The 10,906-nt window shown below is 47.3% G+C and overlaps 1 protein-coding gene and 1 non-coding gene across 2 annotated transcripts in view; both read left to right on the plus strand.

Moving 5' to 3' along the window:
* Positions 1-5,091, plus strand: part of MVB12B (multivesicular body subunit 12B) — a 122,848-nt gene extending 117,757 nt beyond the window's left edge. The window contains exon 10 of the mRNA XM_056860607.1: positions 4,926-5,091. Within this exon, the coding sequence (XP_056716585.1) occupies positions 4,926-5,012 (87 nt within the window). The 3' untranslated portion in view covers positions 5,013-5,091. The remainder of the gene's footprint in view (positions 1-4,925) is intronic.
* A 5,285-nt stretch (positions 5,092-10,376) lies between these two features.
* TRNAS-UGA (transfer RNA serine (anticodon UGA)) lies at positions 10,377-10,448 on the plus strand. Its single transcript has one exon. It is a non-coding gene; the product is annotated as a tRNA-Ser (tRNA).
* The last annotated feature ends 458 nt before the right edge of the window (positions 10,449-10,906 follow it).

Below are 10,906 nucleotides of genomic sequence, written 5' to 3' on the forward strand. Positions count from 1 at the left end.
AGGTCAGTGAATTTGGCCCTCCACCCCAGTCCAGCTAGACAGGATAATACTAGCGTTGACACAGCGCCTTCCAAGCATTCAAAGCCCCTTGTATAACATTACTTCAGTAAACTGTAAAAGAGCTCTGTAAGGTAAGTCAATATTATTCGCTAAACGGTTAAATTTTTAAAATACCCTTAAGTGCCGTAGACAAAAAATTTGCGACCGCCAAGGATGCGTTTGGATCAATATCTGCTAGTAGTTTAACTATTGGTATCTGGGCTCCAGAAACAAGATGTGAAGTGAGGACGTCCTGTTCCAGACCTTTGTCTCAGCTCCTTGTTGATAAATATCTATAAATGAGCTTCAGTGGCTAGAGGGGTTCGTGGGTGATCCTTGGTGGGTGATTGACTGCTGGGAGGGCCAGCGGGAATGATGAAATTGATCTCTCCTCCACATTTTTATTCCCCCCCCCCAGTGAGCTCTGTTGTCCTTGACACAACCCTGAGAGGTAGGTTAGGCAAAGTATGCGACTGGCCCAAGGTTACGCTTCAGGTGTAAAGCTTCGACTCAGCGGTAGAGCACCTGCCTGGCATGCAGAAGGTCCCAGGTTCAATTCACACCGTTGCCAGTTAAAAGGACCATGCTGTTGGTGGTGTGAGCAGCCTCTGCCTGAGACGCTGGAGAGCCGCTGCCAGCCTGAGTAGACAATGCTGACCTGGATGGACCAAGGGTCTGATTCAGTATGAGGCAGCTTCACGTGTGTCTCAGTGAGGATCTCAGCCTGTGTCTGTTTCTACTCATTCCCGCCCCTATCCTGACGCCGTTCTCCTCCCCTGTTCTGTGGCTCGCCTGCCCACCACAGCAGCTCAGGGAAAGGTGGGGAGCAACCACTGTGTGTGTGTGTGTGTTAATTACTGGGACGTTGGAGGGACTCAAGTTCAGACCCAGCACCCTTCAGAGGCCTCCCTCAATTACGGCACCCCTCATTTCTCAGCTGCAGTACACAGGAGAGACTCCTTCCTGCCACCCTGCTGTTGGAAAGAAAGGGGGGGGATGCACATGACCCTCATCATTTAGGGTTCTGCAAATTGGGAGACGTCTCTCCGGGGACCGAGTCTCACTGTCTTCATGGAAACGGTAGAAGCTTCAAGCCAAAGACTGAGCAATGCAAGAGAGAAGGTGCCTGGCTCTAGCAAGGCTGTAAAGAGAGGCTGGCATTCCCCTGTTAGATCTTAACATTATTCTGGTGGCGGCACTATAACCACTTTTCCCTGTACTGCAGGGGAGCAAGAGAAACTCTGGACTTAGTGGGAGGAGCTTCTGTTGTGTCCCCTCCCATCAGAACCTGGGGTGGGAGGAGTCTCAACGGGAGCTCCTCCCACTTAGTCCAAGGCTTCCCTGTGATATGGGCAGCTGTGATGCTGATTCTCCCAGGAACTGAAGAACCGCTGGTGAGGGGAGAAAATAATGTGCAAGTGGGGGGGGGGGCTCAGCAGCATGGTCTGGGGGTTTCCCCTTACGCCAGCAGCTGCCACACTGCTGGAATAATGTAAGAATGAGACTTTGAGGCAAAACGGTTGAGACCAGAGGAGGGGTGATGCTACCCAGCTTCACAGACAATTGTTTCAACTAAAAGCCCCACTTCATGCATTTTTGCTTCTGCGGTGGCACAGAGTGGTAAGCTGCAGTACTGCTCCGCTCACGACCTGAGTTCGATCCCGACGGAAGTCGGTTTCAGGTAGCCGGCTCAAGGTTAACTCTGCCTTCCATCCTTCCGATGTCTAATGAAATTACTGGCAGGGTATGAGCTTTTGTGGGCCACAGCTCACTTCTTCAGATACCTCACAAAAGCTCATACCCTGCCAGAAATTGTGTTAGTCTTTAAGGGGCTACTGGAGTCTTGCTCTTTTCTCCTGCTTGTGACAGACTAACACGGCTACCCATCGTGATCTATCCCGTTTTTAAGTAGGACGGAGAATCAGATAGAGAAAGCAGCACTGGGAATAGCTGAAGCCTTTTTCTCCTGTGTCGTTTCCCCCACCTGCATCGTCCCAAAGCCTCTGTTTGCCCTGGAGGGTATCATTTGAGAGGTGGGGGTTAGAATGTTGGACTAGAATCTGGGAGGCCAAGAAGACGAGGAGGAGGAGTTGATTTTTATATGTTGACTTTCTCTACCACTTAAGGAAGAATCAAACCGGCTTACAATCACTTTCCTTTCCTCTCCCAGCAACAGACACCCTGTGAGGTAGGTGAGGCTGAGAGAGCTCTAAGAGAGCTGTGACTAGCCCAAGGTCACCCAGCTGGCTTCATGTGCTGGAGTGGGGAAACCAACCCAGTTCACCAGGTTAGCCTCCGCCGCTCATGTGGAGGAGTGGGGAATCAAACCCGGTTCTCCAGATCAGAGTCCACCACTCCAAAACACCGCTGTTAACCACTATACCAATCTGGCTCTTGGTTATTAGCCTCAGTCTGCTGGCTGACCTTAGCTTAGCCTTTCCCTCTGCCTAACCTGCTTGAAAGGATTGTTATGAGGATAAAACAGGGAAGAGAGAACTATGTGTGTTGCTCCGAGATCCTTGGAAGAAGCGCAGGACAGAAAAAAATATCCTAGCGAGGTCGATCCCACCACACCATCCCTCTGGCGAAAGCCCTGGGAAGAATGTTGAACTTTTGACCAGAAAGGTCAGAGTTGAAAATCCCCATTTGGCTACCCAAAAAAAAAAAAATCCCAGGGTTGGCTTAAAGCGGTTGATCTAAGCCAGATCTATCTCGGAGGCTGTCGTTGAAGATTAAATGGGATGACCCAACATGTGCCACCTTGAATGCTTTGGAGGGAGGATGAAAATCTTATTCCTTAAATAATTATTTGAGGGAAGGGCCCTGTTGAAAATAGCTGAGTATCCTCCTTGACATGAGAAGAAAACATTCTTTTCTGCTTGGTATAGAGAGCAGCACAGCAGTAGCTCAGCTCCTAAAGGACTGGCTATAAGAGCAAGCCAGTTTAGCCCTCAGTCTTGGAGGGTGTGGGTGGTGACCGTATCCTGCCTTTCGAGGATTTACCAAGCGCAGTGAACCCTCAGAAGTGCTGTAGGGATGTGTTATTTATTTATTAGGGTTTTCTGCTGCTGCAGGCAACTCAGGCTAGGATGGTGCTTTGATCTGAGAACAGGAAGGCAACTTGCTCCGTTCTTGCAAAGAAAAAAGAAACCCTCAAAAAAACAAGTCTCCACCAGCTGACCAATGGACTGCAATACTCAGTGGGAGATATATTTTTTTCTTTTTACTGTATGGTGGCAGTTTTGCCACAAGGTGGCAGTATTACCATACTTTGCTGGCTAGGGAGCTGATGCCTTTGTCCAATTTCATCTTGACTAGCTAGAGCTGGAGGGAGGGGTGCGTTGGAGCGTCATCAAAAGGATGGCAGGTAGGCCATAGCCCACCTGTCCCCCTCCCTCTCAAAGTACCTGCTGAGGTGCAATGGGGACACTACTTAACATTCAATCGATGTATGTGTTGATTTCCAAAACGATGCAAGTCGCTGCCCAGAGGAGCTTACAGTTGAGGGGGAAACCATGCAGGCGAAATCCGAGCAGCACATAAGCCAGTGCAGTTACCCAAGCTGGTCCTGAAAACACTCCACGCTGCCTTCGTTTTTCAGGAATGGATTATTGCTACTCCCTTGTGAATACTTCAGGCCCAGGTAATAGTTGGAAGGCACTTACAGCCCATTTCTGAGCCTAAAGGATGAAAGGGTGGGCCGGACGCCAGCGGGGGGACCTGGATGCCATCCTCTTCCTGCTGCTGTGGCAGCCTCCCCCCCCCCCCCCCGCGACTCCGGCTTGGCCTCCCGCTGGCATCGAAAGGCACATTTCTGTACGCTGTCCTCCCAGGGGCATTCCCAGGGCATTCCCGCACTGAGTGAGGGGAGGAGCCACCTTTAGGCAGCCTCCTAAGCCCTTTTGGCTGGGGAAGGCCCTCTTTCCCTTTCCTAGAGATACTCCACCTTTTGAGGTGGCGTATCCCCTTGCAACCCCATGGAGAGGTTTCAGCCTCGGGTGAGGGGACCTCCTTTGGAGCTGCCCTCCCCCTCAGGAATGGGCTGCCCGTCACATCTAAGCTGATCTGAATCTGGTCAGTTTTTTTTTTCCTAATGAATCACCACTGTCTAGATAGGAGACAGCCTGGGAGTCCTACATACACTGCCTTGCCTTCCATGGTGGAAGAAAGGCAGGATTTCAGTGTAAAGATTTTTTTTTTTCCTGTGGGACTGTGAAATGGGGACTGGGATACTGCTGGGGTGAGAGATGTTGGGTATCCTTGCCCAAGATGCTGTCGTCGAGAAGCAAACCTGTGTGGTCCCATTCTTTGGTGGTCCCCACCCATACTGAGATTCCAAGTCGTGGGCATGCTGTTGTGGGATGGGGTGTATGAAATGGTTCCATTAACCGACAAAAAACGGACTACTAAAAATTGTCTCTGGTGAATAGGGCAGCAAAAAAAACAAAAAAACAAAAAAAAGGAAGGAAGGAAGAAAAGAATATTTATGTTTACAAGAACTTAACAATTGGTGGCAAGGAACCAGCAATCCCCAATGTAGAATGCCTCTTCTGAGATGGCACGTGTTAAGACGTGTGCATGCCGACTCTGAAAACAAAGGAAGGTTTCCTGTTATCGTTTAGAACCGTTATTCTGTGACGATGCAGATTGAATCGGTCCACCAAAACCGCTAAGTTAAGTGATTGAAATGCCTTTCATTGGGCAAGAACCCCTTATGATATATCTAAAAAAATACTTCCAGCCAGAATGGGGTCTGCTAAAAACAGCGGCATGCTCGTTCCTGAGCTGGTCCATTTCCCCTTCTGTTATTTTGACAGGTGCACAGTGTGGTCATTTCCCGGGAATCATGTCCAACCCTTTCTTTGTCTCATTTTTGTTTCCCACAGTACGATTACAGCTTCAGGACGGAGCAGAGCGCCGCAGCCAGGCTTCCCCCGAGCCCCACTAGATGTCAGCAGCTACCGCAGTCCTGAGGTCCTCAACTCCTTGGAAGGGAATCACATGTACTACTGAATGGGGGGGGCTGACTCCCCAGCCCTCCTTTCTCCCTCCCCTCCCTAAGTTCCTGACAAGCAGTGTTACTGGAGCACCTTTCCTAGCAAAGGTTTTTTTTTCTAATGAATCACCATTTTTGTACAATGTGACTGGCGGGGGCGGGGGGTCTTAATCTTTGGGTTTTTTGGTACCTGTTGTTTTGGAGATTTGGGATTGGGATGCAGTTAACCCTTTTTATCAGCTGCCCAGATCTTCCAACCTCCTCTGGAATTCCTCCACGTCATAACAATTAACACAGACCTCGATGGGTGCTTCTGTCCATCCTCTCTTACATCCTCCCCCCCTTAATAACTGGTTTTGGCAGGCATTATCTGAAATTCCATCAAGACATCTTTCTATAGAAGGAATGGACATCTGGCCCTTGACTTTTAACTATGATCTGTAGTTAATTGGCAGTGGCTGGTACTAGAAGGGATATCAGAATTGGAACTTGGTGCAGTCTCTGTAACCCACATGGGTAAATTGGTCTCCAGAACAATGACACATCCTGTGCCCTAAACCTGCATCTATATCCCGCTAAATGAGGTTTCCTCCAGTTTGTATAAAGACAATAAACTCATAGGTTCAATTGGACAGTATTCTTCTATAAACCTGTGGTTGTTTCATTCAGTACTGGCTTATGAAGGGAGGAAAAAGCCGATCGTTTGCCTTCTCAGTGATGAAAATCGCATAACTGGTCATTCATGATCGGAATGACCTCGAGCTCTTTCCTAGCCGGGACTTCCTTCTGGCTCATGAAACCTGGAATTGATCTTGCTCTGTTCTACATTCGAGAGGTCTCCCAACCCAATTTCCCGACAGTTAGCCGTCGCCTCTTTTATTCGGCCGAGAGCCATTGGCCTAAATGTTTGCGCAGAGATATTCTGTGACACTCTCAGAAGTACAACTTCCATCAAGCCTAAAAAGACGCCCGGACTTCATTCCCACACCCAAAACTACTTGAACGTGGCAAGGAACAAAATGCCCAATCGAATGTGTCAGTTCTTTTGGTTGCCTTTTTCGTCACTGACCCACCCATTGGCTGCTTCAAAAGAGAGCGATCGCCGTGTGTGCCTCCGGAAGCCTTCTTGGAAGGACCTCAGACTTCAGTTTTTAACAAGGCTGATACAGCTTGGCCAGCCCAGGAACAAAGGAGGCTTCAGCCTCCAGCATGCATCTCATGGGGATCTCCAGCCACCCTCCTTTGAGCCCCAGTCTACGTTACCGAAATCTGTTACTGAAAAGTTATTTTGGAACGTTTGCCGGATCTCTTGTGCTGCTTCATGAGTCCCCGCCAGAGAATAAGCACTGCATTATGGCAGTTGGGGGGGGGGATTATGGGCAAGAAACAAAAGGGGGGAAGGTTCAAATGTGGAACGTGTAAATACTTATTTTCTAACTGTATTAAAATGCAAATAACTGCCATGGTCACGTTGCTGTTAATGTGGGTCGTTTGGCTGTCATCCTCCTGCTCCTTTGGCACTCCTTTCAGAGTTTAGCAGGTAACTTGGATCAAGAGAGAGGGTCCCGTTCTGTATTGTTCTCAGCAAGGGTACCTTTTCCTTCCCTGGTTCAGGATTGCGTTTTTTAGGAAAGCCCGGCTTTTGGGAAGATTCTGTTGCCATCACGGACATGTAGCAAAATCAAACGGGCTGGCAGTTCATGCACAGTGCATGCCCTTGGCAGCGGAGATAACAGCTGGATGCTCGTGCACCACACCTCTGGCCCTACAAACCAGTTGGGATAGGTTGCAAGATCTGTGCCATCGGTGTAACTGGTTTCTAGATTATCGGGCCAGGTATGACAAGACGGGCTTGCCTTTTCAGTGTTTCCTGCTCAGCTCTGAGGGCTGAAATCAAAACTCAGAAAAATGCAGCATGTCCCTAGAAATCCAGCTCCTCCCAAGTCTCCACTCCTGTTCCACCCTATTCCTTGCTGCTATGTTTCCCCCCCCCCCCCCAAAGCACTGAAATGTATTGGCAGTATTTGGTAGAAATGTGTGTGTGGCCATCGGCAGCTAGTAGAGAAAGAAAAGTGTTATTTGTACCCAAAAATGATAGCTGAGAAGTTAACAAGTGCAGTTGTTTTCTACAGGTGTGTTCCAGAAATGCAGTTGAAGGGTTTTTTTCGTGGTTGAGGAAAGAGGTGTCGCCCAAACTGTGGTCCATCAAGTTCTCAGAGATTTCAAGGGCATGCTCCCCTGGCAGCTCTCCAGGTTTCAACATTTGGTGCTGTAATGCTACATAGTCTGGATTCTTACACACACGCACACACAAAGGAGTTGGGCGTACTGCGTCCTCCACAGAGCTCTCTTATCAATTGTTTAGGGCCTGGTGGGTAACAGTTCTTCGCTCATGCGTCCTGGATGTTCAGAGGCATTGATACAGTACTCTCAAGCCTTTAGATCAGAGCTGTGCAGGCATGCCTCTTGGGGTGATGACTGCATCTTTTCTAAGTTGGTTGGTTCTACATTTTAACATTGGGTCATCTTCTGATTTTAAAATAAAAATCTAAAGTGTTTGGTAGAGAAGCTGAAAATGCCCTTGTAGTGGGTGATTTCTTGAATGTAAGAGGTCTTCTTTTCTGCATAGTGTCTTCTACTGTTCCACCGTTTTATCCCTTTTCTAGCGAACCTGGGAAGGTCGCTGTACTGGGGTCTGCCAGAGCAGGCAGCACAGTTTCCCCTATATACAGGCTGGTCTCTGCAATGACTTGTGCAAAACCCTCCTGAAGTTTCACTGCCCCCGGCAGAGGCAGATTTGAGGCACACAAAGGCTTTTGTGTTCTCTCCCGTCTTGTGCTAAGAAATGCACAAGTTGTGAGCTTCTAATCTCCCCCTCTTGGTGGTTGCTGGGATAGCGTGCCTGAAGTGCTTTGTGCCTCTTCAGAACTAATGAATGTTTTCCACTTTGTTTGGAAGGAGCATGCAAGCCATGTGTACAGTATCTCATATAATTGTTGCACGTGGTCTAATTGTATGTGTGCGTGCATGCTAAGAAACTTTGGCCAGTCATGGCTTCCCAGCGCATGTTTTTCTCATGCTCGCTGAACTTGGTGTATTTCCCATGTGTTATCCCAGCCACCACCATTAGGGGGAGACAGATTCATGCGATTCAGTTTCCTGCACTCGGTCAACCATGGCCAAGTCTTGACCACATGATTGCACAGGCAACCCTAGTGCGAATTAGGCTGTCGGTGGGCACTGTCACTGTTGATGATGTAGCTGTCTTTGAAATCTGGGTAGAAGGGAAAGGCACTGGCTGAAACTGTTGAACAGCTACCAATGGTCCCCGCGCGTACAGCCAAATTCATACTCGGTGATTTCACGGCCACTCATGTTTCACGGAATTGGATGGTATGAACTGGTTCAAAGCGGACCAATCCTGTGGAATAAACGTGTCATTTTTTCAAATGGCCTATTAAGTTGTAGGTTGAGAGAGCCAGAAAATCACCTTCCACTCATGATCAGCGCTTTGTCTCTTTCTCCTTAAAATGCGTTTGGGTGGGGTTTTTTAAGGGGGTGGGGCTACCAGAGGTGAAAAGAGTCTGTTTCCAGGCTCTGCAATGTGAAATGCCTTGATAAAAGCATCCATTTTGAGCTCTCAGATCCTACAGGCAAAAAGCAGAACATTGTGTTATACCGTTGGGAATCTTTGGTTGTGTTGTGTGTCACTGTTTGTGTGTGTATGTGTTTCTATTTTTTTAAGATGCTATGCATTTTATTTGTGCTGGAAGTGGATTAACTTGTTCATTAATCCTATTAATAATAATATCCTTTCATATTTATTTTTAGATGGCCTTCCTTGTATTTTGCAAAGGGAAGTTTTTGTGTGTGAGGATTTAGTCTGTATTCTTAATATAATTTGTTAAATAAAAGTTTGTTTTAACCGGTTCGTCTGTGCTTGAAAGACCAGAGGTATTCTTTCGCAAGACTGTAAAATTGAGCCCAAGCCTCTATGCACCCATTTATTTTCTTCCCAAAGTAGCGTTTAACAAATCTGGGGCAAGCATGTGATAACATTTAGATGGAGGAACTGCATGTTCAGATGCTCCCTCAAGTGAATATCTCCTGGTATGTAGAAAGTTGATACATCAAAAGAAGTATTCTTGTTTTCTTGAGGTGCTGGCTTTCCATGTGCGAGGGTAGTTGGGTGTCCGTACATGTGATTCTCCCATCTGCATTCTGAAACGGTAAGAGGACCTGCCACACACTGTTCCAAAGGTCAGGCTTCATTCTCAGGTTCTGGCTTTTGCAAAGTCATTGGGGAAGATGTTCCCCAACAGAAATGTCTGTTTTTTATTTTATTTTGGAAGATCTACTTGTTTTCGCTGAACCCTTCCAATGTATCCCTTGCTTGAAGGAGGTTGCAGCATTTACATATGACAACAGAATTATTTAAAGTGCTTTGCATATATTGCCTTGTCAATTCAACAGTGCTGCAATAGTGTCAGAATTATTATCACCATAGCACAGATTGGAGGGCAAACAAGTCTTAACATGATTCTGTTTCTACTATGGCTTGGTTCAGACAGCACATGGAACTGTGGTTTGTTTTTTTAATTATTGTTTATGAAATTGGTATTTGACTCACAGGCCATGGGTCAAATTACGGTTAGCCTCAACACGTTGATGTCATTTCCTTCACTTTGGCCAGGTATGACCAGCTAGGGAGGGTGTGGGAGCACACAGGGAACAAACCAAAATTTCTGTGTTCCTGCATCACATGAAACCAAAGTTAAGATTAACTGTAGTTAGAAGCCAACTTCAAACCATGGTTTCAGATCCTGGTTTTCAGGGATCCTAACTAACAAGGAGCCCCGTGGCGCAGAGTGTTAAGCTGCAGTACTGCAGTCAAAAGCTCTGCTCACAACCTGAGTTCGATCCCGACAGAAGTCGGTTTCAGGTAGCCGGCTCAAGGTTGACTCAGCCTTCCATCCTTCCGAGGTCGTTGAAATGAGTACCCAGCTTGCTGGGAGTAAAGGGAAGATGACTGAGGAAGGCACTGGCAAACCACCCCACAAACAAAGTCTGCTTTGGAAACGTCAGGATGTGACGTCACCCCATGGGTCAGGAATGACCCGGTGCTTGCACAGGGGAACTTTACCTTTACCTTTTTAACTAACAACAGTTAGTGAAGTTAAGTTAAACCATGGTTTTGTGTGTTGTCTGACCAGAGTGTATCCATCTGAGTTTGCTTGGTTCCCTTTCTTGGACTTATCCTTCCTCTGCTTAGATAGCTTCTCACTGCATTGCACAGCAACCTGATGGCAAGGAAAAAAGATTTTAGAGATTTTTTAGGAGAGGGGATGTGGCTTAGTGGTAGAGCCTCTGCTCTGAATGCAGAAGGTCCCGAGTTCAATCCCCGGCATCTCCAGTTAAAGAGACTAGGCAAGTGTGTGTGTGTGTTAAGTGCCGTCAAGTCTCTTCCGACTCATGGCAACCCTATGAATGAAAGTCCTCCAAAGTGTCCTATCTTTGACAGCCTTGCTCAGATCTTGCAAATTGAAGGCTGTGGCTTCCTTTATTGAGTCAATCCATCTCTTGTTGGGTCTTCCTCTTTTCCTGCTCCCCTCAACTTTTCCTAGCATGACTGTCTTTTCCAGTGACTCTTGTCGTCTCATGACGTGACCAAAATACGATAGCCTCAGTTTAGTCATTTTAGCTTCTAGGGTCAGTTCAGGCTTGATTTGATCTATAACCCATTGATTTGTTTTTTTGGCAGTCCACGGAATCCGTAACACTCTCTTCCAACACCACATTTCAAAGGAATCTATTTTCTTCCTATCAGCTTTCTTCACTGTCCAGCTTTCACACCCATACATAGTAATAGGG

The sequence above is a fragment of the Euleptes europaea genome, chromosome 14, assembly GCF_029931775.1.
Source record: "Euleptes europaea isolate rEulEur1 chromosome 14, rEulEur1.hap1, whole genome shotgun sequence".
NCBI classification, from domain to species: Eukaryota; Metazoa; Chordata; class Lepidosauria; order Squamata; family Sphaerodactylidae; genus Euleptes; species Euleptes europaea.